This window comes from Rhineura floridana, chromosome 2 (assembly GCF_030035675.1).
Source record: "Rhineura floridana isolate rRhiFlo1 chromosome 2, rRhiFlo1.hap2, whole genome shotgun sequence".
In the NCBI taxonomy this organism is placed as follows: domain Eukaryota; kingdom Metazoa; phylum Chordata; class Lepidosauria; order Squamata; family Rhineuridae; genus Rhineura; species Rhineura floridana.
The window spans coordinates 190,794,395-190,815,033 of record NC_084481.1 but is presented as its reverse complement, the minus strand read 5'-3'; the positions used below and the strand labels follow the sequence as shown (position 1 = coordinate 190,815,033).

Genomic DNA, 20,639 nt, shown 5'->3' with positions numbered 1-20,639 from the left:
CATGTGTCACTGTGGCCAGATCAGACGACTCCAGGAACGGGCGCAGTTGGCGCACTAGTCTTAACTGTGCAAAAGCACTCCTGGCCACTGCAGAAACCTGGGCCTCCAGGTTTAAGGCTGAGTCCAGGAGCACACCCAAACTGCGAACCTGTGTCTTCAGGGGGAGTGTAACCCCGTCCAGCTCAGGCTGAATCCCTATTCCTTGATCTGCCTTTCGACTGACTAGAGCACCTCTGTCTTGTCTGGATTAAGCTTCAGCTTGTTCACCCTCATCCAGTCCACCACTGCTGTCAGACACTGGTTTAGAACCGAGACAGTTTCCTTGGAATTAGGTGGAAAGGAGAAATAGAGTTGGGTGTCATCTGCATACTGATGGCACTGAACCCCAAACCTCCGGACAACCTCTCCCAGTGGTTTCATGTAGATATTAAATAGCATGGGGGACAAAATTGAACCCTGAGGGACCCCACAGGCCAACGGCCAGGGGGTCGAACAGGAATCCCCCAGCACCACCTTCTGGGTTTGCCCCTCCAGGAAGGAATGGAGCCATCATATAACGGTGCCCCCAAGTCCCATCCTGGCAAGGCAACCCAGAAGGATACCATGGTTGATGGTATCGAAAGCCGCTGAGAGGTCCAACAGAACCAGCAGGAACACACTCCCTCTGTCCAGTTCTCTGCGTAGGTCATCCACCAAGGCGACCAAAGCCATCTCCGTCCCATAACCAGGTCTGAAACCAGACTGAAATGGATCTAGATAATCCGTTTCATCCAAGAATCCCTGGAGCTGGGAGGCCACCAAACGCTCTATTACCTTGCCCAGAAATGGGATATTAGACACTGGCCGATAATTATCCATAATAGAGGGGTCCAGGGAGGGCTTTTTCAGCAAAGGCCTTACAACTGCCTCCTTTAGCAATAACAACTGGTTAAACAAGTTAAATGTGTACACATGTGCTTACCGTGCACTTATTTTTGTGGGCCTCATACTCCTTAACACCTTGAAACAACACTCCCCTTGACTGGAATTCTCTGAACCTTCCAAGCCCATCGGGCCACCGAAGCCAGTGCAAACATCTATTAAAGATACGTATGTAAAGGTAAGAGGGGGCTGCAGAAAATCTTCCAGATATAAAGGCAGAAATGGTGGCATGTCACTGCAACTGCAACCACTGCAACTAAAGACATTCTGTATGGCTACTAATTTGCCATCACCTTACCAAGAGCAGTACAGAACTTCGTGTGAGTGATTGATCTCAGTTCCATTCCACACTAAACCACTCCAGTTGGGCCTCATTGTGCTTAGGCTAAAGCTGCGACATCTGCCCTCACTGCAATGGAACTGCATTGCTTAACCTCACCTCAGTTGACACAGCCTGAGTCAGACTATACTTTATGTAGCTCCACTGAGGTTAAGGAAACTATGCCAAAGTGCGATCATCTGAAGACTACAGCATAAAGATTGTTGCTTCTGGAAACCCTTTAGCTCAGTTTACAAGGTTAGAAACACATTTTGATTGGACAGAGCAAGGCCCTTTTGCCTTGTCTTTATCTCAAAAGCAATAACTGGCTCACTTGAAGGTCATCTTAAAGATGCCTCTCCTGTTTTTGTCAGATTAACAGGAAGAATCGGGTAGCAGCATATTTTAAGCTTTATCTCACTTTGCTTGTTCAGCACATCCCTTTCACCTATATGGAGGGAGCTTAGTGCTCTGAGCTCAAGGCATGTTCTTAAGAGGGAAAGGGGATAACCAAAAAAACTGAGGGTGCAGTTGAGAATGACATGGATGAGTTCTTTTGTGAGTTATACAGTTAAGTGGCAGAGTAAATCATCATGGTTGCATCTGGCTTTAAAGAGAGAGTCTGTACAACATGGATTGGCCATTGCTGGGAATGTCCGGAGCCATACATGCTGTAGGCAAAGACTAGAAACTTGTGACCCTCCAGATGTTGTTGGACTGTAACTCCCATCATCCCTGGCCATTGCCCATGCTGTCTGAGGGAGGCTAAAGATTCCCCATCTCTGCTATAGAGCAATATAGTTTAGTTGCCAATGTGCTACTGAGCCAGGTTCAAAGTACTTGTGTTAATTCACTTCTGCCCAAAGTACCTTAAGGACTGCCTAGGTTCCATCTCAGTCACTGAGATCTTTTGATGAGGCACTTTGATGGTTCCCAACAGCCCTGAGGTTCGGTTGGCCTCCACCAGGGACTGAGCTTTTAGTGTGGCAGGCCCTGCCCTGTGGAACTCCCTACCAATAGAGGTACGGCAGGAACCATCCCTTCTTTCTTTGAGGCATCTCTTGAAAACCAAACTGTTTAGACAGGCCTTTTAATATGATTTTTCCTGATCAATGCATAGGGTTGCCATATTCCAGTTCCACAAATCCGGGCAAGTTAATTCGCATATTATGCAAATTATTTGCATATTATGCAAATATTATGCAAATATTTGCATATTAATATTTGGATTGTCCAGTTGTTTTGTTTTTGTGCCTAGGAATTACCACGAAAAACTGGGGAAAGATGTGAGAAATCTTTTTTTTTTAAGCAACATTTTCAGCCTTAAATGCCTAGACTCTAGTTTCCAACACTATGGAGTATTTATTGATTGATTAAGAGAATTTATATCCTGCCCTTTTGCTGTTAAAAACAGAGCTCAGCACAGCTTACAAATATAATAAAAACAATAAAAATACACAATCAATATAAAAACATAATAAAAACACAAAATAGCAACAAACATAAAGTAAGTCAGGGCAGCAGCATGGTTAACCATAACATATACAATATATTTCAGGGATGTGGTGGGTGGAGAAAAACAAGCCAAAACGTTAGGAAAAGGAGTCTTTCACACCACATGCTCAGTTCTAAATACTGTTGCGGCAAGTTTTACAAGTTCCTCCAGTATTCCACTGGTGCAGGCACTCAGGCATTCAAAGTACCTGTATGTTTCTTAGGTTTTATAAAAGCAGAGCTTTGCTTAACTCAAAATTTCTCAACCACATCTGCACAGGTTCCACCTCCATACTCAAAATGAAACTGGGCCTGGAAGTGTGCAACAACCCCACACATACCTTGCTAATTAGATTACCAATGCCAGGATGTCTGTCTCATCGACTACTCTCCTGCTCCCCCACACACACCTGGCATCATGAAAGACCCAGTCCTGGGCTCAGAAAGAAAATAAATATCTGGTCCTCTTCAAAGTACTGATAAGCCTCTTGTTTTAATTGAAATAATAATTATAAATTGTTGTTCTTATCACTATTGGGAGTTAATTATCTTGCATATGCTGCTGTTGCTTCTATGGCTGTAACGGAGTGAGGTTAAAGATAAGTGAAATGCAAATAGGAAAAAAAAAACACAGAAGGCAGTAACACTTTCCTAAATGTAATACCATACCAACCACAACAAGATTCCTATGAGTAAGGCAAAAAACTAAGCATCTCACAACCAGTCAGGATTCCTAACCAAAAACCAAAAATATGATAAATGAAGAAATATGTATATAAGCATGACTATCAAATATATTTATTATTTACACAAACTATAAAGATATTTATAGTACAATCCTAAGTTTATTTATTCAGAAGCAAGTCCCAGCGTATTCAGTGGGGCTTACTCAAACAGGGACAGAACTGCAACCTCAAGTGATAAGCAACTTCATTCACACAACCCAAAATTCCGAATCATGCCACTTTACGCTGTTTTGCAACTGTTTATACTTGTTTTATGGTCATTGGATTTTAAATGGCTTTATTTCTTGTTGTGAGCTGCATTGGTTTCCAACCCTACCTCACAGGGGTGTTGGAAAGACTCCATACACGCACACGCACACACAGCAGATGTATAAATACATACATCCCATATAATAGTTTATTGTCAAACCAGTTGGTCGTTGCAGAAAAAGCAGTATTAGTTTTTAAAAAATCAGTATTACTTTCCTACAGAATAAAAACTGTAATACCTAAGTAAGCCCTGCCTACTTGCTTTAAAATTGGACTGGAGACAGAAGGAGTTAGAACACAAACATAATTCTTTTTTACATTCACTCCAAAGTCCCATTGATTTTCAGCACATTCATAACCATGTCTACTCAAAGTAAGTCCTATTGAATTAAATGGGATTTACTTTGGGCATATGGGATTAGCATTGCTTTTACAAAAATCAAGTATTGGGAAGGTTTTCAAAATGCTGCCCAAGCTCTGACTCCTGCACACAAGAGGGAAAAAAACTGAAATGTATATACTTACCCAATTTATGAGATTTTCAGATAGACGGGGGGGGGGTGGGGGGTGAAACCACCATTTTGTTTTCTAGACACTGCCTAAGGTCAATGAAACTGAAACACAATCCCTGATTGGCTGCAATGCTGAACGGGCGGGGTTAAAGCTACAAAGTGCTATAGTACAGTACTGTTTAAAGAAAGATTTAACAGTTGAGGGGGTTGGCTGACGTTTTTATGTATATCTCGAGAACCGGACCACCTAGAAACTTAATTTTTTTTTTAAATTAAAGCTGAGAATCCGGGCCACGTAAGGGGCTAGCCGGGCGCCGGGTGGCATGCATAGAATCCGGGTAAAACCCGGCTATCCGGGCAATATGGCAACCCTATTTATTGATGCTTTTATTGTTGTTTTTAATCGGTTTTTAAATTTTATTTTGTTTGTGTATGTTGTAAGCCACCTTGACGTAATTCTATGAAAAGTGCAGCTTATAAATACTTTAATAAATAAATAGGCTGTACAGATAGGCTTTGTGGAACTTAACTCAGTTTAACCTCACTTGCATTTACATAAATTATTACAAAGGCCGCAGTCATGAATATTAACTGAGGGTATGCCCAACTGAACTTAGGGAGAGGATTATTTATTTTATTTATTAAATTTATATCCTGCCCTTCCTTCCAGTAGGAATTATTAACAACTTAACATGCACAGGATCAGGACTCTGAAAAGGTGTGAGATGAAATGGGACATAGACACTTTTCTTTGTACATCCATGTACATGTGCACAGTAAACCTCTGGAATAATCACTGCACTGTGCTTTTTAGGACACATGGTACTTTGGTTCATTCGTAAGTTCTACACAGGATGGGTGAGAAATGCTGAATATTGGATTCATAGGGTCACCATAAATTGTAATATACTTGAAGGCACATAACACATGCACACCCATGTGAAATGATAGTCATGGGACAGCTTGCCACAAAGAGTGCTGGGTGTAGGAATGCTTGATAAGAAAGCCAGGCCATGCAGCCAGATCCTATGCATATTTATTGAGAATTAAATAGGTGGGAATGATATGCCCATTCCTAGGCAACAGTGTATAGACTGCAGTCTTATATTCACTTGAGGTTACTTCTGAGTAAAAATGAATACAACTGTACTATGAGGCTTAATCCAGGGACCAGGAATGTGTGGCCCTCCAGATGCTGTTGGACGCTAACTCCCATCAACTCTGACCAGCATGGCCAATGGTCAGGAATTGTGGGAGTTCTAATCCAGCAACAGTCAGAGGGCCACAGGATCCTATGCACACATGTTTAGGTGTAATCCCTATTAAAGACAGCAGGGCTTGAACAAGATTGAACTATAAAAATCCATTTTCTTTTAATAACATGTCAGAAACTGTAACTAGGGGTCTGCAAGGGGGGGAAGGATAAGCATGTCAGAAAAAATATTAATCAACGCAAAAATGTGATATAAAATATAATTCAGAATGGTTTTCATGTTTTACTTGCAATTATAATAACAGACAGGAATATTAGGCTTAAGCATGAGCATCAAGTACTGTAGCCTGTGAAGTAGCTTAGACATTGTGGGTACTCATACTCGAAACTCAACCTGGACAGAAGGACATGTGACCATATAAACTTCAGACTTGACGTTACGGCGGCTACCAAAGAGCTGTAAGGGCAAGTGTAGAACTTCCGCCCTATCTCATGCCGTCACTCGAAGGTGAGTGGTCTTTTCCACTCCGCTTCCTTCACTCCCAATGGAGCAAGCCTCTTCAGTTCCGCGCACCAATTGTTGTTTGGCACGTCTAGGACGTATGAGTACGCCTCCACCAATAGCAACGCAGTTGGGCGGAACAAGATGGCGGCGCTGGCAGCGCTAACTTGCTTTAGGACGCTAAAATTTTGCGGGCGGAGCAGGTAGTGGTGGGTCCTTTTCTTTACCGTGTAGTTTGACGTTGGGTTAAGTGGACGAGATGGTCCCGGTGGTGAGTGTGGGCGAGGCGTCACTTTTGATGCAAGACAAAGCCATGTCCTCCCGGCATTTCTGTGTCGCAGGCAATAACAGATTCGTACGCTCCTTATTCCCAAGCCTCCCTTATTCTCTTAGCCCAAAGAAGAGATCGGGAACTTTTGTCCCTCGTCTTGTAGGTCCTAATGGCGTAGCTTTTAACTCCCAAGCTTCGTCCCTGCATCTCGGGGGAAGCACAAAGAATTGCGGTGGAGACACATTGAACAAGAATAGACGTATATTAGTAGAATAATATACGTGGTGAAGCGTTACAACCGTCTTCATAAAGGAGCGGGTTTTTCGAATGAATATGTTCTTATTGTGGATACGTGGGGGGCAAAACATAAATAGGCGAAGTGTTCCAAGTTCCAGCCAGTGGTGGGTCATAACACTGCGCTTAAGGTGGGAAACTGAGGGCAAGGGAAATGGAAAATGTTAAGAGAGAAACTGCGTGTGTGTAAGGCTGCAATTCTTTACAGTTACCTCGAAGTAAGTCCTATTGAATCCAGTGGGACTGATTGCAGTTTTAAGACTACCAATGAAACTCCAACATCATGTGGTCTGAAGAAGCTATGTTCATTCAGTTACTGATCATTTTACTCCTTCACAGAGAGATGTTTTGATTCTGATATCTCAGTGCTTTCCGAGATTAACTGGCAAAACAAGAAACTGTATTATTAGGCATGTCTCCTATATTGTTTTGTGTATTTTTTGCAACCCACACCTTAAGGTGTAAACTGTATGCTTGTTTACTCAGATGCATACAGCTGTGATGTTAGGCATTTGTCAGCAAACCTGTAAAGAGAATATGCCCAATTATACTGTATTTTCTTTTGTTATTCAATCTTTAAAAGTCTTGAAATATCATTGTTTACTTCTGAGTCTTGCTGTGTTCAATGGAGCTCACTCCTAGGTTAGTGTGTTTAAGGCTGTAGTGCAAATTTCTTTCCACATTTGTCTGTTTGTTTTTAAAATAAAGTTGAAGTCAGTAGTACTCTTGTTAATATATAAATGCTTGTTCATTCGTGCTGCAGAGAAAAATTGCAAGCTCTTAACTCACTGCGTGAAACAAACATGCAGGAAGTCTGTACATTGAGCTCAAGAGTTTTGAGCTGTAATTATGTTAAATCACTGAGAGAAGGAGTCATGGAACAAAGCAGAAAATGGTCCAGGGAATAACAAAGGGATTGTTTTAAAAAATTGAAAAGTAGAAAATGAAAATAAGCTCTTTTTGTATCCTATAATTAGCATATGTGTCTGGGCAGTTAGAAGATTGTATTGAGGCCAGCAGCTGAGCAGAGTTCAGGTAGAGTTCAGGCATATGGATAATGACAATCGTACAGTGGGAAAAATAACTCAGAGGATGGTTTGATCTGAAGTGTACCTATGGCTGCCCAATACCAGGGAGCAGATGAAAAGAAGCACTGCTCATTTCAGTCAAATGTTTTACCATTTCCCCTCTGTAAAGTGTACAGGCATCTGCTTCTGTACTTCTACTGCAGTTAAGGTTGTGGAAAAATGATTATAGACAACATATTTTTCCCTCCTGATCAGGGCTCCACCAACCTTAAGAACATAAGAAGAGCCTGCTGGATCAGCCCAGTGGCCCATCTAGTCCAGCATCCTGTTCTCACAGTGGCCAACCAGGTGCCTGGGGGAAGCCCGCAAGCAGGACCCGAGTGCAAGAACACTCTCCCCTCCTGAGGCTTCCGGCAACTGGTTTTCAGAAGCATGCTGCCTCTGACTAGGGTGGCAGAGCACAGCCATCATGGCTAGTAGCTATTGATAGCCCTGTCCTCCATGAATTTGTCTAATCTTCTTTTAAAGCCATCCAAGCTGGTGGCCATTACTGCATCTTGTGGGAGCAAATTCCATAGTTTAACTATGCGCTGAGTAAAGGAGTACTTCCTTTTGTCTGTCCTGAATCTTCCAACATTCAGCTTCTTTGAATGTCCACGAGTTCTAGTATTATGAGAGAGGGAGAAGAACTTTTCTCTATCCACTTTCTCAATGCCATGCATAATTTTATACACTTCTATCATGTCTCCTCTGACCCGCCTTTTCTCTAAACTAAAAAGCCCCAAATGCTGCAACCTTTCCTCGTAAGGGAGTCGCTCCATCCCCTTGATCATTCTGGTTGCCCTCTTCTGAACCTTTTCCAACTCTAGAATATCCTTTTTGAGATGAGGCGACCAGAACTGTACACAGTATTCCAAATGCGGCCGCACCATAGATTTATACAATGGCATTATGATATCGGCTGTTTTATTTTCAATACCTTTCCTAATTATCGCTAGCATGGAATTTGCCTTTTTCACAGCTGCCGCACACTGGGTCGACATTTTCATCGTGCTGTCCACTACAACCCCGAGGTCTCTCTCCTGGTCGGTCACCGCCAGTTCAGACCCCATGAGCGTATATGTGAAATTCAGATTTTTTCTCCAATATGCATAATTTTACACTTGTTTATATTGAATTGCATTTGCCATTTTTCCGCCCATTCACTCAGTTTGGAGAGGTCTTTTTGGAGCTCTTCGCAATCCCTTTTTGTTTTAACAACCCTGAACAATTTCGTGTCGTCAGCAAACTTGGCCACTTCACTGCTCACTCCTAATTCTAGGCCATTAATGAACAAGTTGAAAAGTACAGGTCCCAATACCGATCCTTGAGGGACTCCACTTTCTACAGCCCTCCATTGGGAGAACTGTCCGTTTATTCCTACTCTCTGCTTTCTGCTTCTTAACCAATTCCTTATCCACAAGAGGACCTCTCCTCTTATTCCATGACTGCTAAGCTTCCTCAGAAGCCTTTGGTGAGGTACCTTGTCAAACGCTTTTTGAAAGTCTAAGTACACTATGTCCACTGGATCACCTCTATCTATATGCTTGTTGACACTCTCAAAGAATTCTAATAGGTTACTGAGACAGGACTTTCCCTTGCAGAAGCCATGCTGGCTCTGCTTCAGCAAGGCTTGTTCTTCTATGTGCGTAGTTAATCTAGCTTTAATAATACTTTCTACCAGTTTTCCAGGGACAGAAGTTAAGCTAAGTGGCCTGTAATTTCCGGGATCCCCTCTGGATCCCTTTTTGAAGATTGGCGTTACATTTGCCACTTTCCAGTCCTCAGGCACGGAGGAGGACCCGAGGGACAAGTTACATATTTTAGTTACCAGATCAGCAATTTCACCTTTGAGTTCTTTGAGAACTCTCGGGTGGATGCCATCCGGGCCCGGTGATTTGTCAGTTTTTATATTGTCCATTAAGCTTAGAACTTCCTCTCTCATTACCACTATTTGTCTTAGTTCCTCAGAATCCCTTCCTGCAAATGTTAGTTCAGGTTCAGGGATCTGCCCTATATCTTCCACTGTGAAGACAGATGCAAAGAATTCATTTAGCTTCTCTGCAATCTCCTTATCGTTCTTTAGTACACCTTTGACTCCCTTATCATCCAAGGGTCCAATCGCCTCCCTAGATGGTCTCCTGCTTTGAATGTATTTATAGAATTTTTTGTTGTTGGTTTTTATGTTCTTAGCAATGTGCTCCTCAAATTCTTTTTTAGCATCCCTTATTGTCTTCTTGCATTTCTTTTGCCAGAGTTTGTGTTCTTTTTTATTTTCTTCATTCGGACAAGACTTCCATTTTCTGAAGGAAGACTTTTTGCCTCTAAGAGCTTCCTTGACTTTGCTCGTTAACCATGCTGGCATCTTCTTGGCCCTGGCGGTACCTTTTCTGATCTGCGGTATGCACTCCAGTTGAGCTTCTAATATAGTGTTTTTAAACAACTTCCAAGCATTTTTGAGTGATGTGACCCTCTGGACTTTGTTTTTCAGCTTTCTTTTTACCAATCCCCTCATTTTTGTGAAGTTTCCTCTTTAGAAGTCAAATGTGACCGTGTTGGATTTTCTTGGCAATTGGCCAGTTACATGTATGTTTAATTTAATAGCACTGTGGTCACTGCTCCCAATCGGTTCAACAACACTTACATCTCACACCAGGTCCCGGTCCCCACTGAGGATTAAGTCCAGGGTTGCCGTCCCTCTAGTCGGTTCCATGACCAACTGATCTAGGGAATAGTCATTTAGAATATCTAGAAACTTTGCTTCTTTGTCATGACTGGAACACATATGCAGCCAGTCTATGTCCGGGTAGTTGAAGTCACCCATTACTACCACATTTCCTAGTTTGGATGCTTCCTCAATTTCATATCTGATCTCAAGGTCTCCCTGAGCATTTTGATCAGGGGGACGATAGATCGTTCCCAGTATTAAGTTCCTCCTGGGGCACGGTATCACCACCCACAACGATTCTGTGGAGGAGTCTGCCTCTTTTGGGGTTTCGAGCTTGCTGGATTCAATGCCTTCTTTCACGTATAGAGCGACTCCGCCACCAATACGTCCTTCCCTGTCCTTCCAATATAGTTTATATCCAGGGATAACCGTATCCCACTGGTTTTCTCCATTCCACCAGGTCTCGGTTATGCTCACTATATCAATGCTCTTCTCTAAGACCAAGCACTCCAGTTCTCCCATCTTGGTTCAGAGGCTGCTAGCATTAGCGTACAGGCACTTGTAAGCAGTGTCTCTCTTCAAGTGTCTTTAGCACTTGTGGTTTCGCCTGTGGTAATTTTGCTCTTCTGAATTTATATGCTGTGCCCCTGCTCTCACAATGCCTACTTCTAGGCCTACCCCTTTTAAAATTTCATCATTTCTTTGGTCTTTATCCCAGGGGGGAAGTTTATTCTGAACCGGACCTTTCTCAGCTCCTGTCGGGTTTCCCCCCTCAGTCAGTTTAAAAGCTGCTCTGCTACCTTTTTAATTTTAAGTTCCAGCAGTCTGGTTCCATTCTGGTTCAAGTGGAGCCCGTCCCTTTTGTACAGGCCCGGCTTGTCCCAAAATGTTCCCCAGTGCCTAACAAATCCGAACCCTTCCACCCGACACCATCGTCTCATCCACGCATTGAGACTGCGAAGCTGGGCCTGTCTGGCTGGTCCTGTGCGTGGAACTGGTAGCATTTCAGAGAAAGCCACCTTGGAGGTCCTGGCTTTCAGCATCCTACCTAGCAACCTAAATTTTGCTTCCAGGACCTCACGGCTGCATTTCCCCATGTCGTTGGTGCCAACGTGCACCACGACCACTGACTCCTTCCCAGCACTGTCTACCAAACTATCTAAACGACGGGCGATATCCGCAACCTTCGCACCAGGCAGGCAAAACACCTTGCGGTCTACACGCCCATCACACACCCCACTGTCTATGTTCCTAATGATCGAATCACCCACTACAAGGATCCCTCCACCCCCTGGAGATATATCCTCGGCACGAGAGGATAGCTGCTCATCCCCCAAGGAATGGGTCCCTTCTAAGGGATCGTTTCCCTCTTCCTCAGCTGGATGCTCTCCTTCCCCGAGACCATCGTTCTCCATGATAGCAGGAGAGCTATCATCATTGGAGTGGGACACAGCTATAACGTCCCTGAAGGCCTCCTCCACACACCTCTCTGCCTCTCTCAGCTTGTCACAGTAAATCTTGTCACAGTAAATGTATAACTGTGAGGGAGAAAGACAGTTATGTCTTCCCCTGAGTTTACTTAAATATCAAAGTAAACTCATGAATAGTAAGCTAGAAAAAAAGCTTCTCTGTAAAAAGAGAAGCTTTCACAAGACAGATGAAGACTATATGAGGGCAGAAAATGCATTACTAGAACCACTGGTATGTTGCTCAGCCCTTTGTGAACTTAGTCCCAGACCTATAATAAGTGCTTAAATGCTATATCATAAGCATTGAATAGTTATGATTTAGACAGTGATTCAGGCTTACTCCACAGGGTGCAGAATTTTTTCTGTCCCTCCTGAGGTATTCAGGGTCAAATCACTTATTCTCCATTCCTTAGAGTGAAAATGTCTGGAACACCAAGGATCCTCACTTCATTCTTTATCACTCTGGATTCTGTTTCCTGTCTTCCTGGTTTAATGAGTAGATCATTAGGAGACACCAGAGTATTATGTGATGCTTTTCCTTCTCACCCAGGCAAGAACAGCTAATGACAAAAGAGACACATAAAGTTTGATCCACATTGTCTGGGCCTTCTGAGGAAGACCTTATTGTCTTATTCACCAGATATAAGCTGTAGATGCTTTATTTTGTTCCACAGCTTTGGAACTGAAACTCATAGGTAGGAAGCTGAGAGTGGAATTTCTCTGTCTCTGTTTTCAGGTTTCTCCTAAGAGTTGTATTTCTCACCCTGACTTTGCAAGCTGCTCAGCCGGTTGAGATTTATCATCTTTACATTACCTCCATTCCTCATATCTTGTTTGTTCCTTATCTTTCCCACACAGCCATTCCCTTTCTCCGTGGCATCTGCTGAGAGCCTCACCCCATACCACGCACAACAGTGCTTATATGCCAAGGATAAGAGTGCATTCGGTAGCATCCTCTTCCTCTGGAGAGACCCTGGCTAATTCTAACGAGGGGCAGATTTACCTCAGTGAGAGCTGTGTAAAGGTATGGCTCCTTGGAAACCACCACACCTATGTGCCATATGTAGTGTCCCGATGCTTCCTGAGTTGCTTTATGGTCTGGTGTTTGGTGTAGCATGCAACACTATGTGTCAATCTGTCATATAAAAATGTATGTGTATAGATGAGTGTGTGGTACTTTTAATCCAAAGGGTATAAGTTATTGTTTTAGCCATCTCCATGACCTGTTCACATCAGAGATGCCTATTTTGATATGGCTACACACAAGGGCTAATAATTTGCAGTAGTATACAAACTGAGATCTATGATTGTGTTGAAGTGCTCGATGTAGACTTGGTAAAAAGAGCATGTTTTCAGTTAAGTGTCAAAAATTGGTCATGTGAATTAGGGTTTGTGGCAATGACAACCCTTTCACCCATTGGTTAAGGCATTTAAATTGCTCTCTTTGATTAGCTGTGAAAGAATGTGCTGCCAGACTAATGGGTATCTTTAGCCTCTTCAATCTGTGTTTTGGTTTATGTTGCTCTGTGTCTGTGCTTACCATCCCTTTGGGAGCTCTTGCTGGTTTGATGTGGAGTTGCAAGTAGTTGCTAAATATTTGCATATGAATCTTGTCCATTACTTAGCAATCTCTTTCTGTTTTAACAGAGACTGTTGGAGATTGCAGAAGGGTCTGAATTTCTCAGGCTGCAGGTGGAAGGAGGTGGCTGTTCTGGTTTCCAGTACAAATTTTCTTTGGATACAGTTGTTAATCCTGATGACAGGTAAGGGCATAGATTACTGTGTGTTGGTGGAGGTAGAAATTTGTGTGGGGGAGAGGGAGAGGGAGAGGGAGAGAGGGAGGATTGATATCTAATTGTATATTGGTCCTCCTCTGTGAACCTTTCGAGTACTTGAAGAGTTCTATCATATCTCCCCTCAGTTTTCTCTTCTCAAGGCTAAACATGCCCAGTTCTTTCAGTCTCTCTTCATAGGGCTTTGTTCCTAGTCCCTTCCTTATCATCTTTATTTCCCTTCTCTGAACCTGTTCCAGTTTGTCTGCATCTTTGTTAAAGTGCATTCTCCAGAACTGGATACAGTACTCAAGATGATGCTTAACCAGTGATGAATAGAGGGGAACTAATACTTCATGTGATTTGGAAGTTATACTTCTGTTAATGCAGCCTAAAATAGCATGTGCCTTTTGTGCAGCCACATCACACTGCTGGCTCATAATCAGCTTGTGATCAACAGCAATCCCAAGATCCTTCTCACATGTAGCCTTGCTGAACCAAGTCTCCTCCATCTTATAACTGTGCCTTTGGTTTCTTTTTCCTAGGTGTAGAACTTTGCATTTATCCCTGTTGAATTTCATTCTGTTGTTTTCAGCCCAATGCTCCAGCCCATCAAGATCCCTTTGAATTTTATTTCTGTCTTCCAGGGTATTAGCTATCCCTCTTAATATTGTATCATCTGTAAATTTAATAAGCAATCTCTGCACCTCCTCATCTAAGTCATTAATAAATATGTTGAAGACACTGGGCCCAAGACTGAGCCCCGCAGTACCCCGCTTGTTAAACCCCCCCCCAGTTTGAGAAGGAACCATTGATGAGCACTCTTTGAGTATGATTTTGTAGCCAAATGTGGATCCACCCGATAGTTATTCCATCCCACCAACATTAGCTAGCTTGTTAAACAGAATATCATAGGGCACTTTTGTCAAACATTTTGCTGAAGTTGAGATATATTATGTCCACAGCATTCCCACAGTCTACGAAGGAGGTTACCCAATCAAAAAATGAGACAAGATTAGTCTAGCAGGATGTGTTCTTGATAAATCCATGTTGGCTCCTAGTAATCACTGCATTGTTTTCAAGGTGATTACATACTGGCTGCTTTATAATCTGCTCCACAATTTTCCCAAGGATTGATGTCAGGCTGACTGGTCTGTAGTTCGAGGGTCCTCCTTTTTGCCCTTTTTGAAGACAGGGACAACATTAGCCCTCCTCCAATCATCCAACACTTCACCCATCCTCCATGATTTCACAAAGATAATAGACAGTGGTTCCTAGAGTTCTTCAGCCAGTTCCTTCAATACTCTAGGATGCAATTTGTTAGGCCATGCAGATTTGAACTCATTCAAAGTGATTAGATATTCCTTGACCATTTGTTTATCAGTTTCAAGCTCCAATCCTGCCCCTTCTACTTCATGTTTCCCGAGATGGTCATAGACCCTTTTTTGGGGAAAGACTGAGCCAAAGGAAGAATTAAGCACTTCTGCCTTTTCTTTGTCATCTGTTATCATTTTGCCATCTTCATTGAGTAGCTGTACCACCATTTCCTTTCTCTGTCTTTTACTATGGACGTACCTGAAGAAAGCTTGTTTGGCATCTCTCGCTCACCTCAGGTTATTCTCAGCTTTAGCCTTCTGGACGCCATCCCTTTGTGGCCTGGCCTTCCTTACACTTCCTGTATTTGTCCTTTTTTGTTTTCAGGTCATCTCTACACTTTCTGTGAAGCCACAATGGCTTCTTCTGTTGTCTTCCCCCTTTTTTCCTTGACGGAATTGTTTGCCATTGTGCCTTTAGAATTTCCTTATCTAGAAACTCCCACCCATCTTGGACTTCTTTTCTCATTAGGGTCACTTGCCATGGAACCTTACTTGTCATTGTTCTGAGTTTATTATAATTGACTTTCCGGAAGTCCAGGCTGTGCATATGGCAACTCTCAGCTTTTGCTTCCTTTAAAATCCAGAACTCAAGTATAGCATAGTCACTTTCCCCCAGAGTTCCTATAACTGCCACTTCATCCACCAAGTCATCTCTGTTGGTTAGAATCAAGTCAGGGATAGCTGATCCTCTAGTTACTTCCTCCATTTTCTGTTGGTGAATGTCATCTCCAACACAACTCAGGAATTTCTTGGAGGGGCCGTGTTTGGCAGAATTTGTCTCCCAACAGATACTGGCGTAATTGAAGTCCCCCATTTCTATTACATCATGCCTCCTCGAAACATAGGCAGTTTGCTTTTGAAAAGTTTCATCCTCATTTTCTCCTTGATTGGGTGGTTGGTAGTAGACTCCAACCACCATGTTCCTTTTATTCCTTGCCCCATTAATTTTAATCCAGATACCCTCGGTGGAGCTACCAAGCTCATCCTCCTCTATTTCTGTGCAGGGATATATATTTTTAACATATATCGCGACTCCGCCTGCCTTTCTATTCTTTCTGTTCTTTTTGAATAAGTTATATCCTTCAATTGCTATATTCCAGGCATGGGAATCATCCCACCAAGTTTCAGTCCCCCCAATAGCATATGAAAGGATTGGGAACTCATGAAGAACTATTCCATGATATAAAATTTTGACAATCAGAGCCTTTCCCGACAGCAACCTGCAGAAAAGAGGGGGGTGAAAAAGGAAGATAATTAATTATATGTTCATAGTAAAGAAGTGATGTAGTATGTGTAAAAATATTATACCGTACCTGGAAAATGTAATGTGGGAGGGAAAGTGAAGAATAGCTTGTTTTTATTTGGTTATGAAATTTAAATATTAATTTTGTGATTTATTCTATTGTAGGGAAGCACAAATTAATTAAAGAAAGAATAAATAACCTAAACACTCAAGGCAGCTTACAGACATATTGCAAAATGCATAAAATAATCAAATCAACAAGATTAAAACAACAAAGTGTCTTCTGGCACCTAAAGACTAATACATTTATTATGGCATAAGCTTTCTTAGACCAGAGTCCACTTCACCAGATACACAAAAAGCTTATTTTATTTATTTATTTATTACATTTTTATACCGCCCCACTAGCATAGCTCTCTGGGCGGTGTACAATGAAAATACAAATATATACCATAGGATCCCATAATAATACAACAAAAACATATATAAAAGAATAAGAAATCTAAGATTAATTACAGCAAATTTTAAAACTAAGTTAAAAATTAGATTAAAATGCCTTAGAAAAGAGGAAGGTCTTAACTTGGCGCCGAAAAGATAGCAATGTCGGCGCCAAGTGCACCTCATCGGGAAGACTATTCCACAGTTCGGGGGCCACCACTGAGAAGGCCCTAGTTCTTCTCCGAGCTTCTCTATGAGTCGGAACTCGGAGGAGGGCCTTCGATGTAGAACGCAGTGTACGGGCAGGTTCATATCGGGAGAGGCATTCCCGGAAGTATTGTGGTCCCGCGCCGTATAAGGCTTTATAGGTTAAAACCAACACTTTGAATCTGGCCCAGAAGCATATTGGTAGCCAGTGCAAGCGAGCCAGGACAGGTGTTATGTGGTCAGACCGCTTGGTCCCCGTTATCAATCTGGCCGCCACGTTTTGCACTAGCTGTAGTTTCCAAACTGTCTTCAAAGGCAGCCCTACGTAGAGCGCATTGCAGTAATCCAATTGCGAGGTTACCAGAGCATGTACAACTGATGTGAGGTCCTGCCTGCTCAGATAGGGACGTAGCTGAGCTACCAACCGAAGTTGGTAGAACGCGTTCCATGCCGCCGAGACTACTTGAGCCTCAAGTGACAGGGAAGGATCTAAAAAGACTCCCAGACTACGAACCCGCTCCTTTAGGGGGAGTGTAACCCCGTCCAGGACAGGGTGTATATCCACCATCTGATCAGAGAAACCACCCACCAACAGCATCTCAGTCTTGTCTGGATTTAGCCTCAGTTTGCTAGCTCTCATCCAGTCCATTATCGCGGCCAGACAACAGTTCAGCACATTGACAGCCTCACCTGAAGAAGATGAAAAGGAGAAGTAGAGCTGCGTGTCATCAGTGTACTGATGGCAATGCACTCCAAGACTCCTGATGACCGCACCCAACGGCTTCATGTAGATGTTAAAAAGCATGGGAGACAGAACTGACCCCTGGGGGACTCCACATTGGAGAACCCACAGTGTCGAGCAATGTTCCCCAAGCACTACCTTCTGGAGACGACCCGCCAAGTAGGAGCGGACCCACTGCCAAGCAGTACCTCCAACTCCCAACTCCGCGAGCCTCTCCAGAAGGATACCATGGTCGATGGTATCAAAAGCCGCTGAGAGATCAAGGAGAATCAACAGAGTTACACTCCCTCTGTCCCTCTCCCGACATAGGTCGTCATACAGGGCGACCAAGGCTGTCTCGGTGCCGAAACCGGGCCTAAAACCCGATTGAAATGGATCTAGATAATCGGTTTCATCCAATAGTGCCTGGAGCTGGCCAGCAACCACTCGTTCCAAGATCTTGCCCAGGAATGGAACATTCGCTACTGGTCTGTAGCTGTTGAGATTTTCTGGGTCCAAGGAAGGTTTTTTCAGAAGTGGTCTCACTGCCGCCTCTTTCAGACAGCCAGGGACCACTCCCTCTCGTAAAGAGGCATTTATCACTTCCCTGGCCCAGCCAGCTGTTCCATCCCTGCTAGATTTTATTAGCCAAAAGGGGCAAGGATCTAGTACCGAAGTGGTTGCGCGTACCTGTCCAAGCACCTTGTCCACGTCCTCGAGCTGAACCAACTGAAACTCATCCAATAAAACATGACAAGACCGCGCTCCGGACGCCTCATTAGGATCAGCTGCTATAAACTAGGAGTCTAAGTCCCGGCGGATGCATAAGATCTTATTCTGGAAGTGTCCAGCAAGCTCATTACAGCAGGCCACCGATGACCCTACCATGTCCTGAGGGCCAGAATGAAGTAACCCTCGGACAACTCTAAAAAGCTCCGCTGGACGGCAAAGAGATGACTTAATAGTGGCAGCAAAATGTTGTTTCAATAAATGCATTAGTGTTTAAAGCTCTGTTGTTTTTGCTGCATCAAACTAATAGAGCTATCCACCTGGGAAAGATCAAACTAAGCCTATTTTTAAAAGGTACATAGGCCAAATCGAAAGCTTCTTGAAAGAGAAGGCCTTTCATCCTCTCCTGAAAAGCTCGTCAGACAAAGGCAGGCCTCTGGAACAGGAGTTCAAGAGTTGTGGGGATTGTGACCAAGAAAGCTCTACTGGCAGACATTTTTACTGCTCAGCTAGACAGTTTGTGGAACAAGGCTTGACCTACCAATCTTAAAGCACAAGCGGGGGGGGGAACAGGCATTTTCGGTCTTGCAGATTGCAACACCCATGTTGGCTCCCAGGCAGTGCAGACAGGGAGTCTGAACTATAACCTCCTGAATACTTGTTTGTGTATGACCAGGAAGAGGCAGAAAATACCTTGGATGTGTGTCTGTTGTCTTTCAATATCACTAAAACTGTCTTAACGTATCTCTTTCTCCAGGGTTTTTGAACAAGGTGGTGCCCGAGTGGTTGTGGATTTGGACAGCCTAAGCTTTGTGAAAGGGGCAATGGTGGACTTCAGCCAAGAACTAATTCGCAGTTCATTTCAGGTGGTGAACAATCCACAGGCAGAACAAGGCTGTTCTTGTGGATCGTCCTTCTCAATTAAGCTCTGAGCAGCCATCTCCATCTGAACTCTAGTGGATGCTGAGTGGCAGATCTCTTTTTAGTTGTGTTCAGTTTCCTGCAGCAGCTGGTATAATTGGTTGTACGGTACAATTCAAATAGTCAGAACTCATTCTTGGATAAGAACTGCTCTCTCCAGGACTATGTGTAAAGTGGGCTGATCACATTTGTTCTCTGAATCCCTTATGCATCTTCTCAGTAGGATCCTAGACTCCCTCCATAGCATTTGAAACAATCTGTCACCTTGAGAGATTTGTACATACTTCTGTCGTTTAACATATTTTGTTTTTTAAAGTGATTTTCCACTGCTTGTAATTTTCATGTCTGTTAATAGCCATTTTGAGGCCAAGAGGCTCAGTGTTGTTTTGAAAGGGAGGAAAGAATTTCATGATTATAATGCTGAATAATTAATGCCTAGATTCTGTTTCTCCTTCAAATTCAATGGGGAATTGAAAGCTTAATTTTTAGAATAGAACTGGACTTTGAGTAGCACTGCATGCCTCTTAGAGAATTTTTTTCTTTGACGACAAAGGAGATCCTGTGTCTCATTTTGGAAGGCTTGCCGAGTGTTCATCAGTGAAGGGTGTCCAAGTGAGTATTCTTCATAACAATTTATATCATGACTGCATTTATACATGGTTCTTTGTAGTCCTTTCTGTTGTTCAGCTGGGGATCATCCCCAAATAAACCTCAGCTGCCTTTTGCTTTAGAGAAGCCTGAGTGTTCTTCCTATTGCTGATTTCATACAAATAACAAAGTAAGTGAAAGCCTTGTGTTTCCATATAGTGTACACTGTATAGATGAATTGTCAGTTCATTTGTTAGGTATCAGGAAGGTATTACAGAATTGCAGGGATGGCGTCAACAAGGCTAAAGCTGAGAATGTGCTGAGGTTAGAGAGAGATGCTAAAAGCAACAAAAAAGCTTTCTTCAGGTATGTCCATAGTAAAAGACAGAGAAAAGAAATGGTGGCACAGCTACTCAATGAGGATGGCAAAATGATAACAGATGACAAAGAAAAGGCAGAAGTGCTCAATGCCTACTTTGGCTCAGTCTTCTCCCAAAAAAGGGTCTATGACCCTCCCAGGAAACATGAAGTAGAAGGGGCAGGATTGGAGCTTGAGATTGATAGACAAATGGTCAAGGAATACCTAATCGCTTTGAACGAGTTCAAATCAGCAGGGCCTGATAAACTGCATCCTAGAGTATTGAAGGAACTGGCTGAAGAACTCTCAGAACCGCTCTCTATTTGCGAAATCATGGAGGACTGGTGAAGTGCCGGATGACTGGAGGAGAGCTAATGTTGTCCCTATCTTCAAAAAGGGCAAGAAGGAGGAACCGGGGAACTACAGACCAGTCGGCCTAACATCAGTCCCTGGAAAAATTCTGGAGCAGTTTATAAAGCAGTCAGTCTGTAAGCACCTTGAAAACAATGCAGTGGTTACTAGGAGCCAACATGGATTTATGAAGAACAAATCCTGCCAAAC

The 20,639-nt window shown here is 43.1% G+C and overlaps 1 protein-coding gene across 1 annotated transcript; it reads left to right on the top strand.

Moving 5' to 3' along the window:
- The first annotated feature begins 6,053 nt into the window (after positions 1-6,053).
- ISCA2 (iron-sulfur cluster assembly 2) lies at positions 6,054-19,867 on the top strand. The gene is made up of 4 exons (XM_061611740.1): positions 6,054-6,159; positions 12,584-12,749; positions 13,373-13,488; positions 18,969-19,867. Exons 1-4 carry the CDS (start codon positions 6,101-6,103, stop codon positions 19,141-19,143), a joined length of 516 nt encoding a protein of 171 aa, XP_061467724.1. The 5' UTR covers positions 6,054-6,100; the 3' UTR covers positions 19,144-19,867.
- Positions 19,868-20,639: the final 772 nt, after the last annotated feature.